Here is a 22,457-nt window from a genome sequence, read left to right as displayed (position 1 = left end):
CAGGTTTTAAGTACAACTGAGCTGAGAGTGATATGTAGGCTGCCATATTTATTTCCTGCATAGTGTACTGTTAAGGTTATTCTTTGATGTAGGATTTGCACCTTTGACCAGAATTCAAATCCTGGCTCAAGCCAGTCAGTAACACAGTAAAGGCAAGGCTCCCTTAAGTCCCTGTTTCGTCCATGAAGCACGCCCTAAGTGGCTGCCCAGATGCACTTTGCGCCCGCCAGGAGAAAAGCGCAATATAAAATGTGTCTTGTCAAAACCAGTTGCCAGGCATCCTGATCTCTTTGGCTGCAGTAGTGTCTGAATCACATCTGAAACAAGGATGCAGCTAGTCAAAATTCAATCAAACACCTGATCAGCACGTTTGCTCAGGGGAATGAATTTTTGGATGCAGAGGATCAGCAAGGCAACTGGTATGTATTGCATAAAAGGAAATATGGCAGCCTATATCCCTCACTTCAGGTGTGCTTTAAGAATGTGCAAGAGAGAAGCACACCAAAGTAAACAGCCAACATTACTCTGGATACTTACAGGGACTACAGTAAACTCAACTTCATCTGAAATGTGGAGCTGATTTCCATCCAAGACTTCACTGAAGTGAAAGAACATTCTGGCATCCCGGTCAACACATTTAATGAAACCAAATCCGTCCCTCATTGCTGCGATTACACCCTGTGAATAGATGCAACAGCGATATAAACACAAACTTGCTTCAACAACATCCACCTTTAATGTATAAAGGGGCCTATACACTGGTCGATTTCAGCCTTTGCTCAATTGATCGATCGAAAATCAATTGGTGATCAATTTCGATCATTTTGTTTTGACAGGATGGAAAATCTATGTTGATCTGCTGCTGGCAGCAGATCGATGGCCCATAGAGTTGCATTGCATCTAATGGTCCAATAATGCATTTACATAGATTTTCAATATAAGTCCAATAGATTTAATTCTGAAATTTTAGAAATCTGTTCCTAGTGTGTGGCACATCAGATAGATTCCTGTCAGAATCGACTTTACAGGCATCTGACAAATCTGATGGTCGAATCTGCTGTAAATCTATAAGTGTATGGCCACTTTAAGTTCTATGTTTCACACAGAAAAAGTTTAAAACCACTACAAATCATGTGCAGTTGCTGAAAATGCCAGCAGTGGATTAAAACTTGTACTATGGACACCCTTCAGATTTGGCAACCCTGAAATGTTTCTGATCAACAGTTGTAAGATTTACCTACAGGCAGGCCTCTGCTTATAAACAAGTTATGTTCAAGGAGGTTTTAAGTAGAATTTGAATGTTGAGTCATGTTAATTAAAATGTGGATAAATTATTCACTTTTGGACAACTCTGGATTAGGAAACATAGTATAAACAATTTTTTTTGGTTTTCTATGTGCATTTAATTTAATATAAACTACTTAAAAGGACCATTATTGTGATAAAAAGTAGGCAGTTAAAATCTGACAGAACCGACAGGTTTTGAGCCAGTCCATCTCCTCATGGGGGATTCTCAAGGTATTCTTTGCTTTCAACAGCATTTCCTGAACAGAAGTTGCAAAGTCTAACTGACGAAATAGTGTGCGAGTAGGGAGGCTGGCTGTTTTTTTATGGCAGTTAAAACTGCTGTTCAGGAAATGCTGCTGAAAAGAAATAACACTAATAATCCACCATGAGATGGACTGGCCCAAAACCTGTCAAGTTTTAATTGCCTACTTTTTTTTCCCTCGATAGTGGTCCTTTAAAACAGTTTATACAATACTGTAACATGTAACAAAAATATGCAAGAATAACAGTACTGTATGTTTTGTACATGGACAATTTTGTATGCATGACAGTGTCGTGTGTAAGCAGGGAATTATCTGTATGCAAAACCCACGCAGATAACGCCCTGATAACTCAGGAGTATACATTTTAATAGTAACCTAAAGATGTGGCAAATGCTGAAGGCATATACACAAGCACTGGTTACTCAGTCCTTGCAAGTAAATGGTTAAAATGGTTTTCAGAATGATCATGCATTTCTTAAAAAAAAAAAAATTCCTTTAAAAATACAAACCATTTCTCGGGACTCATCTGTAAACTGGAACGTGTCAGACAGAACTTCAATATTTGTGGCGCGCTCCAGTTTGTCCCTCCGGTCTGTTGAGATGTTGAAGCGCACATGATCTCCTTCCAATAGGGTCACTTTAGACTTCGTATCTTTATCCCCAAAAGGAAGTTCTTTTGGAATAACAAAATCAACCTTTATGCGTCCTGGAAGGGGATCATTCTAGAGGAGGAAAAGATATTTAACTTGAAATTTTGAGGAGTGGAGGTATTACAACCAAAATTTGTACCCTTAGGCATGGGTCACACTTGAAAAACCGCAAACTCGTGTTTTTTCTGCTGCTGCAGTTTCAAGAGCATTTGAGATGCATTTGTAATGCGTTCTGTCTCATCTGAATGCATAATGTGTGAATCTACTGCAATTGACAAACACTCCTGATAAAGTTGTGCACGTACTCTGTTCTAAAAGCTGAATGAAAACACACTACAAAAATACACACGCAGTTGCCCCATAGAGATACATTATGTGCATTTTTGAATTGCAGAAAAGCGCAGCCCCCATCCCAGTGTGACGCCTGCCTTAGAGCTCAGGAAAACTGACTGCTGTGCTGGTTGCCAGGAATCCTGTTACCAGTCAGTTTAAAATCAATCATACTTAAGGCTCCCTGCACACTGCAAATCCGTTTTCCGATTCAGATTCCGTTTCCGATTTTCCTTGAATACATTCAACAGAAAAACGGATCAAAAAACGCAGCATGCAGTTAAGATTAAAAATCTGAATCGGAATCGGATGTAAAAACAGATTAAAAAGCGGAATCGGAATCTGAAATGCATGCAGTGTGCAAGAGGCCTAAAGGGAACCTGAACTGAGTAAAATTATTTTAAACACATGACGTAGCTGCAAATGAATATTACATATTTACCTCACCCTCAGTTCCTTTCAGAAGCTCGCCGTTTTCTTCTTACAGTGATCCCTTCCAATTCTGACAATATTTTGTCAGAATTGAAATATACCAGTTGCTGTCAGTTATATCAGCTGCTGTCAGTTACAACTGAAAGTGCAAGGTAATGCCCATGTTTCCCTATGGCTCAGTGGGCAATATTACAGTTTAACAGAGTTATGACCAGGAAGCTGTTATGGGGCAGTGGACATTTTCACAATGGAGGGCAGAGAATTCCATTAATCACAGTGGACAAACAGGATGCAGGAGAGGAGAAAGAGTGATGAGTAGACTACACAGGAGGCAAGTATGACTTGTATATGTTTATTTTGACTTTTAAATTTTCAGTTCAGGTTCTCTAAGAAAATAAATCCGTAGAACAAAACTTTTCCTCACTTTTCAGTAGAGTGGTAAAAATGCTAGCAGCTGTGATTTGCTTTGTCACCTATTTCACCATTTGAGACATATCTTCCAACCCAGTAGTAAAGAAGAAGATCATTTCATCACTGACTTACAATATGAAATTGATCAGAACTTAAAAACTGTGTTTTCTGATAATAATGAAGGTCACAACGGCACAGAAATAAAGGAATTCATTACCTGGTTTTTGTTGGTTACTTTAGGGATAACTTTGGTAACAGTTCCTTCGAAATGTTCAATACTAATATCCTCAAATATAACAGTCCCTTGAGGTAAAAGCCTAACATCAGTTGCCACTTCTTTACCCTAGGAAGAAAAAGAACAGTTTTCATACACATTCTGGATAAAAGCGATCAAAGATACAAGCAATAAGAGTAAACTGAAAAAGGTGCACATACATTTCGGTCCTTGATGGTAAACTCTACATCATCACCTGGTTGTAAGGCTTCAAGATCTCCTTTAAATTCACTATAGTGAAAGAATATTTCCTTTACAACATCTCCTCTTTCAATAAACCCAAAGGCTTCCTGGGGTGGAGAAAAAAATAAATAAAATAAAAAAAAAGATGTAATTAAAAATAATGTGTGCACAAAAACTGCATAATACTATCCAAACTATGCCTATTATGAATAATAACTGTAGAGCCATCTTGTAAAAACCATTACCAGTATGCCCAACTCTCCATTCCTGGAGGACAACTTGACCCAAGAGGCAGGCAAGGAAACAGGCCTACCATACGGGAGATCAGTCTAAAGCAACTTCCTGCAAAACACTCATGTGGCCACAGCAAGCCTAGTGCTTTGGTGGCCCATTCAGAAGATGCCTGCTAGACGCAATGATGCTAGCTGGAGCAAGGACAGATCGATATGCTTTCTGCAGTATGCGCCAACGCCAGCTCTGCATACAAGGGTCCCGACTCTTGGCCATCATATGTGGAGAAGTCAACCCCCCCTTTTAAAGTGAACATTAAGTCAGAATAAAAAAAAAAAGTTTTACTCACCTGGGGCTTCTACCAGCCCCCTGCAGCAGTCCTGTGCCCTCGCAGCCGCTCACTAATCCTCTGGTCCCCCGCTGCCAGCTAGTTTCGTTTTTGCCGACAGGCCCATCAGGACTGGCCATGCGTAGCTTTTTCCGCATTCCTGACTGTAATCAGCGCTATTGCGGGCCACAAAGCGTACAAAAATATGCGTTGCCGCATTTCTATGCATGCGTAATGCGGCAATGCTTATTTTTGTACGCGTTGCGGCCCGCAATAGCGCTAATTACAGTTGGGAATGCGGAAAAAGCTATGCGTGGCCAGTCCTGACGGGCCTGTTGGCAAAAACGAAACTAGCTGGCAGCGGGGGACCAGAGGATTAGTGAGTGGCTGCGAGGGCACAGGACTGCTGCAGGGGGCTGGTAGAAGCCCCAGGTGAGTAAAATGCATTTTTTTTCTGGCTTAAGAGTCTCTTTAAACCCAAGATTTTGGGCTTCAAAAAGTCAGCTTATCCATTACTTTCAAAATATTTATATGTTTTATGGGCAACTGTTTGCTACTTAAATATGTAGCTCTCTTAATATCCCTCAGCAATTCTTGCTCAGGAGCTATTCAATCAATTGGAAAACACCAGCATTTGGTCGTAACAGAAAGCCCTACTTTATTGAAGTTTCACTTTTAGATACCAACATGGCATTAGATCCTGCAGTTCTACCCTGGTTTTCTGTGTGCCCAGGCAAACTAACAAGGGGCGTAACTAGACATTACTGGGCCCCCCTGCAAAACTTTCGATGCTCCCCCACTTTCTGCACAGGAAAACGGAGGACCAATGTGTTTTCCCCATGCAGATAAAACACTTAGCTGTCAGGCAATCTATGCTACTCCCAGATCTACTTACCCGGGGCTTCCTCCAACCCCTTGCAGCAGACAAGTCCCTCGTCACAGCTCTTCTCCCAGTAAATACATATACACACAGCCTTATTTTACTACATGAGAGCACATGCTATAGGGACAACAAAGACATGCTGAGCATAAGATATAGTATTCACTGTAAATTTGGCAAAACATTCAGAATGTCACTTGATACTGTTATTACAGGATCTTGGACTCCGTATGCGACAACAAGCTCTCAATGAGGCAGCGACAGTCAAACAATCTTACCCACTCCACTGTGTCAGTAATCAGACACCATATGGTCACTAGCCTCAGTGTGATAAGAATCTAGGAATCTCTTCTGAGAGATTGCTAAATAAGGGTCAGTCTACAACTTTTCAACCTGTGACTCCTTTGTTTGTAACATTGTACATGAAATCATCATAACGTTGCTGCAGTGATATAGGTTTTTTTTTTTTTTTTTACAAACCCTAGGGGGCAGGGGCAGTGTACAAATTCCAAAGTGTGTACGATTCCTTATCTGTGTGGTGGACACATGAAGTCAATAATAGTAGGAGAGCAGAATATGTTCTCTCTTACCCTTAGTTGTCAGTCTCAAACTTTTCCCCCCACGGGCCCCCCTGTGGATTCTGCGCCACCCCCCCCCCCCGGCAAGGCATCCCTTGCAGGGTCTATTGTTACGCCCCTGTACCTAACTCAGCTTCAAATAGCGCAACAATCATGAGTAGCATACATTTAGTGAGAATATACATGGCAGGCCCCAAAGGATAGCAGGTTTTACAAACAGTTTGACTACTACATTTATTCAGAAACTTACCTTCATGGCACAAACAACACCCTGACAACGCATTTGTTTCCTTTTCATAAGCAGCATAATATTTCGTGCGCTTACTGCGCCAGTGCTGAAATAAAAGAAAATTTAGCTGTGACCAAAAAGGCAGCATTTCTCTACTAGAAACACTATACGATTTAAAGCTGAACTACACCTGAATTTGAATCTTAAAAATTCTGAAATCACAATATGATCCTTAACCACTTGAGGACCTAGGGCTTTCTACCCCTTAAGGACCGGCCACTTTTTTTCCATTCAGACCACTACAGCTTTCACGGTTTATTGCTCGCTCATACAACCTACCACCTAAATGAATTTTGGCTCCTTTTCTTGTCACTAATAAAGCTTTCTTTTGGTGCTATTTGATTGCTCCTGCGATTTTTACTTTTTATTATATTCATCAAAAAAGACATGAATTTTGGCAAAAAAATGATTTTTTTAACTTTCTGTGCTGACATTTTTCAAATAAAGTAAAATTTCTGTATACATGCAGCGCGAAAACTGTGGACAAACATGTTTTTGATAAAAAAAAACCCCATTCAGTGTATATTTATTGGTTTGGGTAAAAGTTATAGCGTTTACAAACTATGGTGCAAAAAGTGAATTTTCCCATTTTCAAGCATCTCTGACTTTTCTGACCCCCTGTCATGTTTCATGAGGGGCTAGAATTCCAGGATAGTATAAATACCCCCCAAATGACCCCATTTTGGAAAGAAGACATCCCAAAGTATTCACTGAGAGGCATAGTGAGTTCATAGAAGATATTTTTTGTCACAAGTAAGCGGAAAATGACACTTTGTGAGAAAAAAAAAAAAAAAAAGTTTCCGTTTCTTCTAACTTGCGACCAAAAAAAAATGAAATCTGCCACGGACTCACCATGCCCCTCTCTGAATACCTTGAAGGGTCTACTTTCCAAAATGGGGTCATTTGTGGGGTGTGTTTACTGTCCTGACATTTTGGTGGGTGCTAAATTGTAAGCACCCCTGTAAAGCCTAAAGGTGCTCATTGGACTTTGGACCCCTTAGCGCAGTTAGGCTGCAAAAAAGTGCCACACATGTGGTATTGCCGTACTCAGGAGAAGTAGTATAATGTGTTTTGGGGTGTATTTTTACACATACCCATGCTGGGTGGGAGAAATATCTCTGTAAATGACAATTTGTTAATTTTTATAACACACAATTGTCCATTTACAGAGGTATTTCTCCCACCCAGCATGGGTATGTGTAAAAATACACCCCAAAACACATTATACTACTTCTCCTGAGTACGGCGATACCACATGTGTGGCACTTTTTTGCACCCTAACTGCGCTAAAGGGCCCAAAGTCCAATGAGTACCTTTAGGATTTCACAGGTCATTTTGAGAAATTTCGTTTCAAGACTACTCCTCACGGTTTAGGGCCCCTAAAATGCCAGGGCAGTATAGGAACCCCACAAATGACCCCATTTTAGAAAGAAGACACCCCAAGGTATTCCGTTAGGAGTATGGTGAGTTCATAGAAGATTTTATTTTTTGTCAAAAGTTAGCGGAAAAGACACTTTGTGAAAAAACACAATTAAAATCAATTTCCGCTAACTTGTGACAAAAAATAAAATCTTCTATGAACTCGCCATACTACTAACGGAATACCTTGGGGTGTCTTCTTTCTAAAATGGGGTCATTTGTGGGGTTCCTATACTGCCCTGGCATTTTAGGGGCCCTAAACCGTGAGGAGTAGTCTTGAAACGAAATTTCTCAAAATGACCTGTGAAATCCTAAAGGTACTCATTGGACTTTGGGCCCTTTAGCGCAGTTAGGGTGCAAAAAAGTGCCACACATGTGGTATCGCCATACTCGGGAGAAGTAGTACAATGTGTTTTGGGGTGTATTTTTACACATACCCATGCTGGGTGGGAGAAATACCTCTGTAAATGGACAATTGTGTGTAAAAAAATCAAAAGATTGTCATTTACAGAGGTATTTCTCCCACCCAGCATGGGTATGTGTAAAAATACACCCCAAAACACATACTACTTCTCCCGAGTACGGCGATACCACATGTGTGGCACTTTTTTGCACCCTAACTGCACTAAGGGGCCCAAAGTCCAATGAGTAACTTTAGGATTTCACAGGTCATTTTTGTTTCAAGACTACTCCTCGCGGTTTAGGGCCCCTAAAATGCCAGGGCAGTATAGGAACCCCACTAATGACCCCATTTTAGAAAGAAGACACCCCAAGGTATTCCGTTAGGAGTATGGTGAGTTCATAGAAGTTTTTATTTTTTTGTCACAAGTTAGCGGACATTGATTTTAATAGTTTTTTTTCACAAAGTGTCATTTTCCGCTAACTTGTGACAAAAAATAAAATCTTCTATGAACTCACCATACTCCGTACGGAATACCTTTGGGTGTCTTCTTTCTAGAATGGGGTCATTTGTGGGGTTCCTATACTGCCCTGGCATTTTAGGGGCCCTAAACCGTGAGGAGTAGTCTTGAAACCAAATGTCGCAAAATGACCTGTGAAATCCTAAAGGTACTCATTGGACTTTGGGCCCCTTAGCGTACTTAGGGTGTAAAAAAGTGCCACACATGTGGTACCGCTGTACTCAGGAGAAGTAGTATAATGCGTTTTGGGGTGTATTTTTACACATACCCATGCTAAGTGGGAGAAATATCTCTGTAAATGACAATTGTTTGATTTTTTTACACACAATTGTCCATTTACATAGAAATTTCTCCCACCCAGCATAGGTATGTGTAAAAATACACCCCAAAACACATTATACTACTTTTCCTGAGTACGGCGGTACCACATGTGACACTTTTTTGCAGCCTAGGTGCGCTAAGGGGCCCAACGTCCTATTCACAGATCATTTTGAAGCATTTGTTTTCAAGACTACTCCTCGCGGTTTAGGGCCCCTAAAATGCCAGGGCAGTATAGGAACCCCACAAGTGACCCCATTTTAGAAAGAAGACACCCCAAGGTATTCTGTTAGGTGTATGGCGAGTTCATAGAAGATTTTATTTTTTGTCACAAGTTAGTGAAAAATGACACTTTGTGAAAAAAAAACCAATAAAAATTAATTTCCGCTAACTTTTGACAAAAAATAAAATCTTCTATGAACTCGTCATACACCTAACAAAATACCTTGGGGTGTCTTTCTAAAATGGGGTCACTTGTGGGGTTCCTATACCGCCCTGGCATTTTACAGGCCCAAAACCGTGAGTAGTCTGGAAACCAAATGTCTCAAAATGACTGTTCAGGGGTATAAGCATCTGCAAATTTTGATGACAGGTGGTCTATGAGGGGGCGAATTTTGTGGAACCGGTCATAAGCAGGGTGGCCTTTTAGATGACAGGTTGTATTGGGCCTGATGTGATGGATAGGAGTGCTAGGGGGGTGACAGGAGGTGATTGATGGGTGTCTCAGGGAGTGGTTAGAGGGGAAAATAGATGCAATCAATGCACTGGGGAGGTGATCGGAAGGGGGTCTGAGGGGGATCTGAGGGTTTGGCCGAGTGATCAGGAGCCCACACGGGGCAAATTGGGGCCTGATCTGATGGGTAGGTGTGCTAGGAGGTGACAGGAGGTGATTGATGGGTGTCTCAAGGTGTGATTAGAGGGGGGAATAGATGCAAGCAATGCACTGGCGAGGTGATCAGGGCTGGGGTCTGAGGGCATTCTGAGGGTGTGGGCGGGTGATTGAGTGCCCTAGGGGCAGATAGGGGTCTAATCTGATAGGTAGCAGTGACAGGGAGTGATTGATGGGTAATTAGTGGGTGTTTAGGGTAGAGAATAGATGGAAACACTGCGCTTGGGTGGTGATCTGATGTCGGATCTGCGGGCGATCTATTGGTGTGGGTGGGTGATCAGTTTGCCCGCAAGGGGCAGGTTAGGGGCTGATTGATGGGTGGCAGTGACAGCGGGTGATTGATGGGTGGCAGTGACAGGGGGTGATTGATGGGTGGCAGTGACAGGGGGTGATTGATGGGTGATAGGTGATTGGCAGGTGAATGACAGGTGATCAGTGGGTTATTACAGGGAAGGACAGATGTAAATATTGCACTGGCGAATTGATAAGGGGGGGTCTGAGGGCAATCTGAGCGTGTAGGCGGGTGATTGGGAGCCCGCAAGGGGCAGATTAGGGTCTGATCTGATGGGTAACCGTGACAGGTGGTGATAGGGGGTGATTGATGGGTAATTAGTGGGTGTTTAGAGGAGAGAATAGATGTAAACGCTGCGCTTGGGTGGTGATCTGATGTCGGATCTGCGGGCGATCTATTTGTGTGGGTGGGTGATCAGATTGCCCGCAAGGGGCAGGTTAGGGGCTGATTGTTGGGTGGCAGTGACAGGGGGTGATTGATGGGTGATAGGTGATTGGCAGGTGATTGACAGGTGATCAGTGGGTTATTACAGGGAAGGACAGATGTAATTAATGCACTGGCGAATTGATAAGGGGGGGGTCTGAGGGCAATCTGAGCGTGTGGGCGGGTGATTGGGTGCCCGCAAGGGGCAGATTAGGGTCTGATCTGATAGGTAACAGTGACAGGTGGTGATAGGGGGTGATTGATGGGTGATTGATGGGTAATTAGTGGGTGTTTAGAGAAGATAACAGATGTAAACGATACATTTGGGAGGTAATCTGACGGCAGGTTTGCGGGCGATCTAATGGTGTGGGTGGGTGATCAGATTACCCGCAAGGGGCAGGGTAGCGGCTGATTGATGGGTGGCTGTGAAGGGGGTGATTGATGGGTGATAGGTGATTGGCAGGTGATTGACAGGTGATCAGTGGGTTATTACAGGGAAGAACAGATGTAATTAATGCACTGGTGAATTGATAAGGGGGGGTCAGAGGGCAATCTGAGCGTGTGGGCGGGTGATTGGGTGCCCGCAAGGGGCAGATTAGGGTCTGATCTGATAGGTAAAAGTGACAGGTGGTGATAGGGGGTGATTGATGGGTGATTGATGGGTAATTAGTGGGTGTTTAGAGGAGAGAATAGATGTAAACAATGGATTTGGGAGGTGATCTGATGTCGGATCTGCGGGCGATCTATTGGTGTGGGGGGGTGATCAGATTGCCCGCAAGGGGCAGGTTAGGGGCTGATTGATGGGTGGCAGTGACAGGGGGTGATTGATGGGTGATTGATGGGTGATTGACAGGTGATCAGGGGGATAGATGCATACAGTAAACAGGGGGGGGTGGTCTGGGGGGGGGGGTCTGGGGAGAATCTGAGGGGTGGGGGGTGATCAGGAGGGGGCAGGGAGCAGGGGGGGGGATAAAAAAAAAAAATAGCGTTGACAGATAGTGACAGGGAGTGATTGATGGGTGATTGGGTGCAAACAGGGGTCTGGGGGGTGGGCAGGGGGGGGGGTCTGATGGGTGCTGTGGGCGATCTGGGGCAGAGGGGGTAAAAAAAAACAGTGTGCTTGGTGCAGACTAGGGTGGCTGCAGCCTGCCCTGGTGGTCCCTCGGACACTGGGACCACCAGGGCAGGAGGCAGCCTGTATAATACACTTTGTAAACATTACAAAGTGTATTATACACTTTGTATGCGGCGATCGTCGGGTTAACATCCCGCCGGCGCTTCCGTATGGCCGGCGGGATGTTGCGGCGGGTGAGCGGCGCCAGGCGGAGGCGGAGGATCGCGTCACGGATGACGCGATCGCTCCGCCCATGCCCCTACAAGGACCGCCGCCATTTGTCAATACGGCGGTCCTTGCGGGGTGCACTTCCCGGCCGCCAATTGTACATACGGCGGTCGGGAAGTGGTTAAAGAGTAACCATCAGGCATAAAAATCAATTCTCTATTTTTATCTGAGAATGTATTTAAACGGTACTTTCTTCAGTGGGAAGCTTAGCACAGTTGCCAAACTTGAGGAAGTGATTGCAATAGCAGATAAGAAAAACAATGCGTCTCAGCTGAATACAAGCCACAAGTGTACACATGAGAAGACATTCTCCCTGAATACAGCTATGCAATAAAGTACAATGGCTGCTTTCAGTGCACATAAACTGTAAATTGGGAACTTGAAACTTGTAAACAGACAATACTTGTGCACAAATGCAAACGGTATGGTTAATAACATTCAGTAAAAACACGTTTTTCTTAGTTTAATCCCTCTTTAAGGGGAATCTTAAAATCTCAACCACTAGACTACAGCAAGCTCTGCCAGCACAGCGACTCTTGCTAAGGCTGGTCAGTAAGTTGATCGTTCTCAGTTGACAAAATTTTAAGCAGCTTGGAATTGGCCCTAATAAAAACACAGCTAGGATTTAGACTCCTTAAATGTCCATTTACAAGCTGTAGACATTTGCAACAACAGAATGATAATCATACATAGCTCTCGTCCATCTCTTAAGCATAAAACAGACTCTAAACAGCCCATTGCTAAATGTATGGTATGCCATGACAAATTTATAAACTAAGAATCCTTATCAGTTTCAACACATCTGCACACTTGTGTACCAGCAATAGTAGGTTTTTTTCCCCCGAAACAACTCATGTCACAAAAATATGAAGGCAACTACTAGACTAAAAACTAGCAAATCAGTGTGCATAGAGGTTGGAACTGTACCCCTCTCTGTCCACACAACCCTGAGACACAGCCAGGGAGGCGATTTGGTCTTACAAGGAAAGTAGAGGTGAAGAAAAGGAAAAGCCTGCTGATTAATGATAAGCTGCCACCAGTGTTCGGTTGAATAATCAAGCTTGTATTTTAAAGAATATGCAAGGTTAAAATGACAGAGCCCGTCATGATAGGCTTTGTCTAAATGATTGAGGACTTAGGGAGAAGGGGGGGGCCACAGGGTTAAATACTTATCTCTCCTAGCGTCATCCCTCCACACAGGTGATCAATCCGCCTGCCCTCCAAGTTTGGCTCTGCCAATCTTTTTTCAAGGTAGCCAAGGCCCACAACAGCCATGCAGGTGGAGGTGGTTTCTAAAAAGCTCTGGCAGGAAACATTGCCACTGCCATACTCCCAAGAGGAGGGGGAAGGGGGTTGGATTGTCATCAATGCCCTGAAAATGTCAGGTCAGGCTAGTATTTAACTCTGACACCCCCCCCCCTTTTCCCTGTTCATATTAAGGCAGATCATTGACATGCTCTGTAATTTTACCCTTAAGTACTCTTTTAGTACAGTAAAGTACTCTTTGTACAGGGTGTTCCAAATCTATATGAAATGATTTAAGGCTTTTTTTTTTAAAGTAGTCCAAATAAGCCGCTATGCTGAATTTGACCCTTAGAAGGATATTTTACCTTTGTTTACCAACACAGATGAGCTTTATCAAAAAAATTAAAGGCACATCTGTTCACACCTTAATTCAAAATAAAGACACGCTCTCTTACTGCACTAGATACAGCCTCAAGTGTGCAGGCTGGATCAATTTAGGGACTCACAGGAAGCCAAGAACATAGTGGGTTTCACTCAGGACACGTTAGTGTACCCTATCCTGAGATGGGCCCAAGCTGAGTAACATATCCAAGAATGGGTCTGGGATTCTTTAAGTTTGCTATTAACATGGGGAGGGAACCTCTTCTCATTTTCCCTTCGCTTTTCTTTCCCTCATCTTTTCTTATAGGTATTGAATTGTTGTGTTTATTCAATGAATGATAGACACGCATAATCTGTGTAAAACCTTCCCACCCGCTAATGCTGGTTCTGAACTGGAATTTCTTTTTATGGGGGAAAAAAAAACAACAAAAAAACATAATATATACTAAAGAGGCTCTGTGGCAAAAAAAAAAAAGTAAAATTTAAAATTTGCAAACAGACAAGAAGTACTTTTATCTAGAGTAAAATGAGCCATAAATTACTTTTCTCCTATGTTGCTGTCACTTACAGTAGGTAGTAGAAATCTGAAAGTAGCGACAGGCTTTGGACTAGTCCATCTCTTCATAGGGAATTCTCAGCAAGGCTTTATTTCTCTATAAAGATATTCCCTAAAAAGGATTCAAATAATGATGCTGGCGAGCATCCTTGCTCGCTACAGTTGGGCAGAGCAACTGCCATTCACTAAGTGCTTTTGAAAATAAATAAATCCCTGAAAATCACCTATGAAAAGATGGGCTAGTCCAAAACCTGTCATTTCTGTCAAATTTCTACTACCTGCTGTAAGTGACAGCAACATGGAAAAGTAATTTATGGCTTATTTTATGCTGGGAAAAAAAAAACAAAAAAAAAAACTTCTAATTTGTATACGTTTCCACATTTCAAATTTTACAATTTTTCGCCACAGTGCTCCTTTAAGTGATTTCCACATGATTAGGGCCAGACATGGGTCCGTGCTAAAATCTGATGACTTAATATGCATATAATGTCTACTGTACTACATTGTACTGCTTAAAACATTGATGTATGTATGAAACTGAGGTACCTACTCTTGAACCTGTATGTTCTCCTTTCTGAAAAACCAAATAAAAAAAGTTTTAATGATAAAATAAAGACATGGAAAACAGCAGGACATTTAATTGCAACTTACTGCTTGTTTGTATCAATAATAAAATTTATTTTATCTCCAGTTTCAAGTTGAATATTTCCATCTACATCTTCTGGGGTATAGGTTAAATAAAACACCTCCTATAAAAAAAGAAAAAAATGACACATTTAACTCTTTAAATAAAGCTCATACATAAAAGCAAATCCGGACAAACAAAAGTATTATCTATATATGTCTAAAAGCCTGCTGTAATCTCTGCATGGTGGGGACGCAGCTGCCGAGTGCACATATCACAACTGCCGCCTACTATGCTAGAGCGGGCACATATGGGGCTCTGTCCTTTTGTCCTCTATGCCTCTGTCTCCCTTGTGACCTCCTGTGTGTCCTTTTGTGTACCTGTGTCCTCCGCAAGGGCAGTGTAGTTACCGACTTAGCGGTGGGATGGAGGCTGGTATTGGCAGGAGTTCTCAACAGGGCTTTAAAGAATTGGGAGGTTACTGGTTTGCAATACTAAAGATATTAATACATTAACCACTAACGACTGCCTAACGCCGATATGCGTCGGCGGGTCGTTAGTGGTTTCCCATGGAAACCATGCTAGTTCACGGAGGCTGTCTCCGTGAACAGTGTGCGAGCCGCCGATCGCGGCTCGCACACGTAATGTAAACACGCGGGGAAGAAATCCCCACTGTTTACATCAATACGGCGCTGCTACGCAGCAGCGCCGTGACGGAGATCGGCAATCCCCGGCCTCTGATTGGCCGGGGATCGCCGTCATTTGATAGGCTGAAGCCTATCCTATCCGGCGCAGGACGGATATCCGTCCTGCGCCTCACACAGGGGAAGAGAGAGGGAGGTAAGGGGAGAGAGCGCACAATATCGCTGCGGAGGGGGGCTTTGAGGAGCCCCCCCCCCCCCGCAAATCACAGGCAGCCGGCGGCGATCAGACCCCCCCTGCAGGACATCCCCCAGTGGGGAAAAAAGGGAGGGGGGGGGGGGGGGGGGAAGTCTGATCGCCCTGCCTTTTACCTGATCGGTGCTGCGGGCTGGAGAGCCCGCGCAGCACCGATCATTAAAAATCCACGTGGTCCTTAAGTGGTTATTAGATGGCTACACAACACGCCCCAAAAGATAATTTCCTCTCAGATGTCCCCCTTAAGGTGCGTACACGCACTACGGAAGCCAACGACTGGTGCGTCAGACCCTCCCGCTGGGCGGACTTTCAGCAGATAGTAGTGCATGTGTGCGCACTGGCGGCGGGCTGATAAGGCTGAGCGGATCGTTCAGGAACAGCCTTATCAGTCCGCTGATTTTTGGGGAGGTTTGACAATTTTTAGAATACTGTTCAAATTTCTTTAAAAAGGAAACTTTCAGAGAAAAAGAAATTACCCACACCTGGGACTTTCCAGCCCCCAGAAGTCTTCCTGGTCCCTAATAGAGGAGGCACATTGCCGGCACCATGGTCACCTGGCTTACAGAGGGGTGCAGCTTGGAATCATGGCGAGGGAGCAGGTGGAATTAAGGGGCAGGAAGAAACCATGTTTTAAACTCAAAGATGGACACAACGGAGTAGCGAGGGGAGCCTCAAAAGGATCCTGAGGGTTCCCGCTCTTAAGGTAAGTATCTAGCTTTGGCACGCGTGCACTTTAAAATTTAAAGTATGTTACAGCCAGAACCCAAAAAGGTAGGGATCTGGCCGGCCAACACCTAAACTGGCCAGCTATTGGTGCCCCAGTATAGGTTAGTAAGGTAGTTGCCTCCAGTATAGTTACCTCCAGTATGGCTGCCCCCAGGATATGCTAGGTGCCTCAAGTATAGGTAGCCAGTATAGTTGCCCCCAGTATAGGTATAAGTGCCTCCCAGTATAGTAGCCCCCAGTATAGGTGCCTCCCAGTATAGATAGCTAGTATAGTTGCCTCCCAGTATAGCTAGTATAGTTACCTCCAGTATAGGTTTCTCCCAGTATAGATAGCTAGCATAGTTGCCCCCATTATAGGTACCTACTAGTAGCGATAGCTAGTATAGTTTCCCCCAATATAGCTAGCTAGCATAGTTGCCTCAGAGTATAGATATAGTTGCTCCCAGTATAGATAGCTAGTATAGTTGCCTCCCAGTATAGATTGCAAGTATATTTGTCCCCAGTATAGGTGCCGCCAGTGTGCGGCAGGGGAGAGGTGGCAAGAACAACTCACCTGCCTTCAGCTAACACGCGACATCTAGCTGTTCTTCCCAGGCATAGTCACGTTAATAAGAGCGCCCCCTGACATCACAGGGGGCGCTATTACCAACGCAACGATGCCTGGGAGGAAGTAGATTGTAGCTGCGTGTGGCCGCAGAAAAGCGAATTATTGCCCACTATACACCCCCCCCCCCCCAAAAAAAAACGGTAAACCAGGATTGTGCACGGTATGATTACTATACACAATCAAACCATGGTATACAGTCATAGTAGTATACCGCGGCAACCCTGCATGCAACTGACGAAAAGTAATGTTTTAATACAAACTTGTGAGCCATCGAAATCTCAAATAAAATTAAACGCTAAATAAAGTAAAAACAAAGTAATAAAGTAAAACTAAATAAGTATTGCTTTACCAAAACGGGAAAAAAAAAAAAAAAAGTTCCTAAAGTTACCCCATTGCGTTCATAACACACACTCCCTGAGGGACTCTGACCCGGAGCAGCTGGAGACTTGCTTTCCAGATTCTGAGGCACGGCACAGACAACCTGTGGAAATAGAAATAGTATCAGGCAAGTACATTTCACAACTTCATTTCTAAACCACAAATACTGGAAATTGGAAAGCATATTTACTGTAGGGAGCAACAAACAAAAGGGGTCAACAAATCCAAAATAACACCTTTCAATACACCTTTCTTAAAGTTATCATGAAATATAGCAGTTATTCTAAAGCATGAGGGCACCTTTCCATTAGCAGTCGAGTGCCCTATGAGATGCGCGGCAACACTTCCCTGTTAGAGTACACAGACGAATCCCAGAAGCTGTGCCATGCACGGCTATGGGATTTGCTGCCACTAGCACAGAAAAATGCTGCAGTGTCGGTCGAATAGCTATGGCAAGCAATTTGGACGGCAGCAGCATTATACCCTATGGCAGTTTCCCTACACGATTTGACTGTGGGGGAAACGGCGGATTCAGACCAATTTCCGCACTAGTGGAAACTGGCCCTAAAACCTTACTAGATTTTACTTTGGCAAAAATAAAAATACTTTTTTCTGAAACCTGAACAAATGCCAGACAGTACAGTTCTGCACAAAAGTTAACATATCCTTCGAGAATTTTGATTTTTTTTTCATTACAGTATTCAGAAAATATGAATGCTAAAAAACAAAAAAAAAAAAAAAAAACACTTTTACTCGTGGATAGTGGTTGGCTGAAGCCATTTATTGCCAAACAACGTTACTCTTTAAATCATAATCACACAAACTACTACTACCCAAATGACCCTGATCAAGAGTTACATACCCTGGCGATTTGGCCAGATGCACACAAATTGACACAAACGGCTGTAACCATCTTCACCTTTAATTTGAGTTGTTTGATTTCTTTCCTTTTAAAATTAGTGTGTATAAAAAGTCAACAAGTTTCTGGACACCTGAGACCCTTTCATCCAGTGCTGCAATTCTCTTTAGAGGGATTTTAAAGGGAACCTAAACTAAGGATATGGATTTTTCCTTTTAACCATTTAGGGACAATGTAACTCATTAAAACGTCATGTTCGCCGCTATTAATGGCAACAGGACGTTTTAATGAGTTACATTGTAACTCTGCTGCTGTGTGCGAACGGGCGCGCTCCCGCTGCGCACGCAAGTCGGGTCCCGCGGCTTGGTGATTGGACCAGGGAATCACATGGTCCCTGGGCCAATCAAGTGCCAGTAACAAGGCAGATCATTGTTACAAGCCAGTAACAATGATCTGCCTTGTAGTGTCAGTAAACAAAGTTGCTTTCTCCCTCCCAGCTCATCTGTCACCTCAGACTGCTGTCAATCAGCATTCAGAGGTGACAGGAGCTGTGAGGGAGAAAGACTGATTGTGGTAGGATTTTTATATTTTTAAATAAAAATTTATCCCCATACTTTATTAACCCCTTATCCTCCCCCTCCTTTGCCATTTACTGGTTTTCTGTTTTATTTTAGTACTTTTTAGTACTTCTTAGTACTTTTCTGTACTTTTTCACCCCTCTTTTACCCTTACTGATATTTCTATCTATATTCTCTCTTTTCATCTTCATAAAAAAAAAAAAAAAAATCTTTGTTATTGATCAATTGCTTGGTTGATCGATCGATCTGTCTGTCCCATCTATCCATCCCCTTTGCTTACTATGGCGAGGAGACAGCCGTCTACCTTCAGCAGAGCAGCAGCAGTGGGGACGATTCAGGGAGCGAATGGCACCCAACGAGCAGCAGCTCTGAGTTAGATTCTGACAGTTCAGAGAGCGTTGGGCAGCCATCTCGCCGCTTCAGGAGGGATGATGAGTCCACTATACAGGGCCCTTCACAATCCACCGCAGGGGGCTCGGTGGGTAGCACAGCTGCAGCTAGCAGCACAGGCCAGAGGGGAACCACTGTCCAGGGCCCTTCAGATGCCACCGCAGGGGGCTCAGTGGGTAGCACTGCTGCAGCTAGCAGCAGAGGCCGAAGGGGAGCCAGGCAAAGGCAGGTACGCCCACCGGTACCTGAGGACATAATTCGGGGCACCTGGTCACCCGCTAACCTTGTAGCACCCAACATCCCGCCTTTTACAGGGGCAAGCGAAATATTAGTGCCCACTGACAACTTCGGGCTTGCTGACTTCTTCCAGTTCTTTGTGGGTGATTTGCCGCAGCACATTGTGGAGCAAACCAATTTGTTTGCGCAGCAGTATATTGCCCAGAAGCCCACCTGCTATTTGGCTGAGAAATGGGAGCCCACCACCATACCTGAGCTAAAAGGTGTTTCTGGCCCTAATACAACACATGGGCATACTCCAACAGCCAGAAATAAGAAATAAGACTGTACAGGTCTAAGGACTTTATGCATGCAACACCCCTGTTTCCAGCTTCCATGAGCAGGCAGCGCTATGAGGCTCTTATGAAGTGCCTGCACTTTGCCGACAATTCGGACAATGTCCCCAAAGGTGATCCTGCCCATGACAAGCTTTTTAAGCTGAGGCCCATACTCACCCACCTCATTACAAAATTTAGCGAGGTGTACACCCCAGAGAGAGAGGTTGCAGTGGATGAATCCCTCCTACCCTTCCATGGCAGATTAGAGATAAAACAATATATTCCAAGTAAGGCTGCCAAGTATGGGATAAAATTTTATAAACTATGTGAGAGCAGCACTGGCTACACCTATTCTTTTTTTCTGTATGAGGGCAAAGATAGCCATTTGCAACCAGCTGGGTGCCCACCATACATGCCAACCAGTAGGAAAATTGTGGTGGAACTAGCCAACCCACTCCTCCACCAAGGCTATCATGTGTACGTGGATAACTTCTACGCCAGCATTCCCCTTTTCAAATTTTTATATTCTGCAGAGACTGGTGCCTATGGGACAGTGAGGCCAAACCGCAAAGGCCTCCCACCACAGGTGGTTAATAAAAAATTATCAAAAGGGGAAACACACAGTCTCAGAAGTGGTGAGCTCCTGGCTATAAAATTCAGGGACAAGTTTTTTTTAACCTCCTGCAGATGGCCATGCACAAAGCATTTGTGCTTTATAAAATGAAATGCCACGGTGACAGCTACCTCCCGTTTATGCGACAAGCTTTGAGATCGCTGATCAATGAAAGCGTAAACCTTATGGAGGAATTCAATCCAATGCAACTGGATGGAGCAGTTCGCCTAAGGGGAAAACATTTTCCTGCCCTGATCCCCCCGATCCCAATTAAAGGAAAGGTTCAGGGAGGGTGGGTAAAAAATAAAAATCAAATTCCACTTACCTGGGGCTTCCTCCAGCCCATGGCAGGCAGGAGGTGCCCTCGCCGCCGCTCCGCAGGCTCCCGGTGGTCTCCGGTGGCCGACCCGACCTGGCCAGGCCCGGCTCTTTTGCGCTCCAAGGCCCGGAACTTCTGCGTCCCACGCCGGCGCGCTGACGTCATCGGACGTCCTCCGGGCTCTACTGCGCATGCGCAGTACTTTTGCGCCTGCGCAGTAGAGCCCGGAGGACGTTCGATGACGTCAGAGCGCCAGCGTGGGACGCAGAAGTTCCGGGCCTTGGAGCGCAGAAGAGCCCGACCTGGCAGCCGGCCTGGCCAGGTCGGGTCGGCCACCGGAGACCACCGGGAGCCTGCGGAGCGGCGGCGAGGGCACCTCCTGCCTGCCACGGGCTGGAGGAAGCCCCAGGTAAGTGGAATTTGATTTTTATTTCTTACCCACCCTCCCTGAACCTTTCCTTTAAGGCGAAGCCACAGAAGCGATGCCGGGTGTGCACCAAAGCACAAGAGGCGGAAAGACCGCAGATACCACTGCCCAAAGTGCCCCTCACAGCCGGGACTCTGCGTTGTCGGCTGCTTTGAGGCATACCATACCCTCAGCAGCTATTAGACTTTTTTTTTTGTTTTCCTTCTTCATTACCCTAAATTTTCACTGGACTTTTTCCTCTTCTTTTATTTGCCACTTACTGTCCCTCAAAGGAGCTCACAATTACCACTAGTTAACATTACCACCTTTTTTTGGGGGGTGTGGGAGGAAACCCAGAAGCTTAGAGGAAACCCAAGACTCCTACAACCTGCAAATAATTTTTTTCCCATTTGGACTTGCTGCTGCAAGGCGAGAGTGTTCGCCACAAGACTTTACTCTGCAGACCACCCCCCATCTTCTGACCACTGGCTTGCCTTGGCATATGACCTCTGGCCTTTCTCCATCCTGCTAGACCTGCAATGGTGAGTTCCAATGTATCGGTCATTCACGTTATGGATAGTGATTTAGGCCTCACTTAAATTATTCTATTTGCAACTGAGTAGGCCTGAGTCTCTAGTTTTCAGAATGGTAACATTTGTGTCTTTTATTGAATGGTCTATAGGGCCGGTTCACACGGACGGCAGGCGGCGTTGGGGCGGCCAGGAAGTCGTGTCGTCCTGTGACGTCCTGTTCGCTGGCGGCAGTACTGAGATCGTCGCGATCAGCGTTTCTCCTCCCCGCAGGGGGACATGAAGCCGCGTCGGCTAGCTGTCCCAGGACGTCGCATGCGGCTTCTAGGGACGGCCGAAATGACGCGTTAAATCGGGATTGGAACGCCGCGCTTATGCTATCGACGGTAATCGCGCAATGCTAAACGCTCCCATTCACTTGAATGGGAGCGTTTAGCCGATGGGTCCCGAACGCTTGGCGGTAGACGCCGCCTGCCGTCCGTGTGAACCGGCCCTTACACTCCTGGGGCTTTAAGAAGAAAGAATTACATTGTTGCATTTGGTAAAAAAGGGCCTTAAAAAATACATTGGCACTGCTCATGATTAACAGTGTATTATGTGGCCAAAACACTATCTGATGATGTGTATAGGGTATCATTTTAACCGTGACAAGCAAGAGAAGAGAATTTGGGGTGTTTGAGAGATTATGCATATGTCATTTGAATTGTTTTTTCATTCCAAAGTAAAGGGAAAAAAAAAAAAAAAAAAAAAAACATTTTCAAAGGTACGGTGCAATTTCATCAAAACCGCCAAAGTGCAAATGTTACAAAATATGTATATTTGGGTAGGTCTGGTTCTCTAGTTTTCAGAATGGTATAATTTATGACCTATATCCAATGTTCTGAGACACCAGGGGTTTTGCTAGGAAAGTATGACTATTGTTTCTGGTGCAAAAAATGGCCTTGAAAAATACATTGGCGCTGCTCATGATTAACAGTGTGTTATGTGGCCAAAACACTATTTAAAGAGACACTGAAGCGAAAAAAAAATTATGATATTATGATTTGTATGTGTA

The 22,457-nt window shown here is 44.3% G+C and overlaps 1 protein-coding gene across 6 annotated transcripts in view; it reads right to left on the bottom strand.

Annotated features, from left to right (window-relative positions):
* The window catches only part of CSDE1 (cold shock domain containing E1), a 118,502-nt gene that overhangs the window by 37,568 nt on the left and 58,477 nt on the right, over positions 1–22,457 (bottom strand). For 4 of the 6 annotated variants that reach the window (XM_068269686.1, XM_068269685.1, XM_068269688.1 and 1 more), the window contains 8 exons: positions 17,165–17,257; positions 14,573–14,670; positions 14,472–14,495; positions 6,098–6,182; positions 3,809–3,937; positions 3,591–3,716; positions 2,060–2,272; positions 538–678 (listed from right to left, as the gene is read on the bottom strand). In XM_068269686.1, coding sequence (XP_068125787.1) covers positions 538–678; positions 2,060–2,272; positions 3,591–3,716; positions 3,809–3,937; positions 6,098–6,182; positions 14,472–14,495; positions 14,573–14,670; positions 17,165–17,257 — 909 coding nt within the window. The remainder of the gene's footprint in view (positions 1–537; positions 679–2,059; positions 2,273–3,590; positions 3,717–3,808; positions 3,938–6,097; positions 6,183–14,471; positions 14,496–14,572; positions 14,671–17,164; positions 17,258–22,457) is intronic. The other 2 variants (XM_068269683.1, XM_068269687.1) reach the window with 1 other exon arrangement.

Source organism: Hyperolius riggenbachi, chromosome 2 (genome assembly GCF_040937935.1).
Source record: "Hyperolius riggenbachi isolate aHypRig1 chromosome 2, aHypRig1.pri, whole genome shotgun sequence".
Taxonomy (NCBI): Eukaryota; Metazoa; Chordata; class Amphibia; order Anura; family Hyperoliidae; genus Hyperolius; species Hyperolius riggenbachi.
The sequence above is the reverse complement of the archived record's forward strand: the minus strand, read 5'-3'. Positions and strand labels throughout refer to the sequence as shown.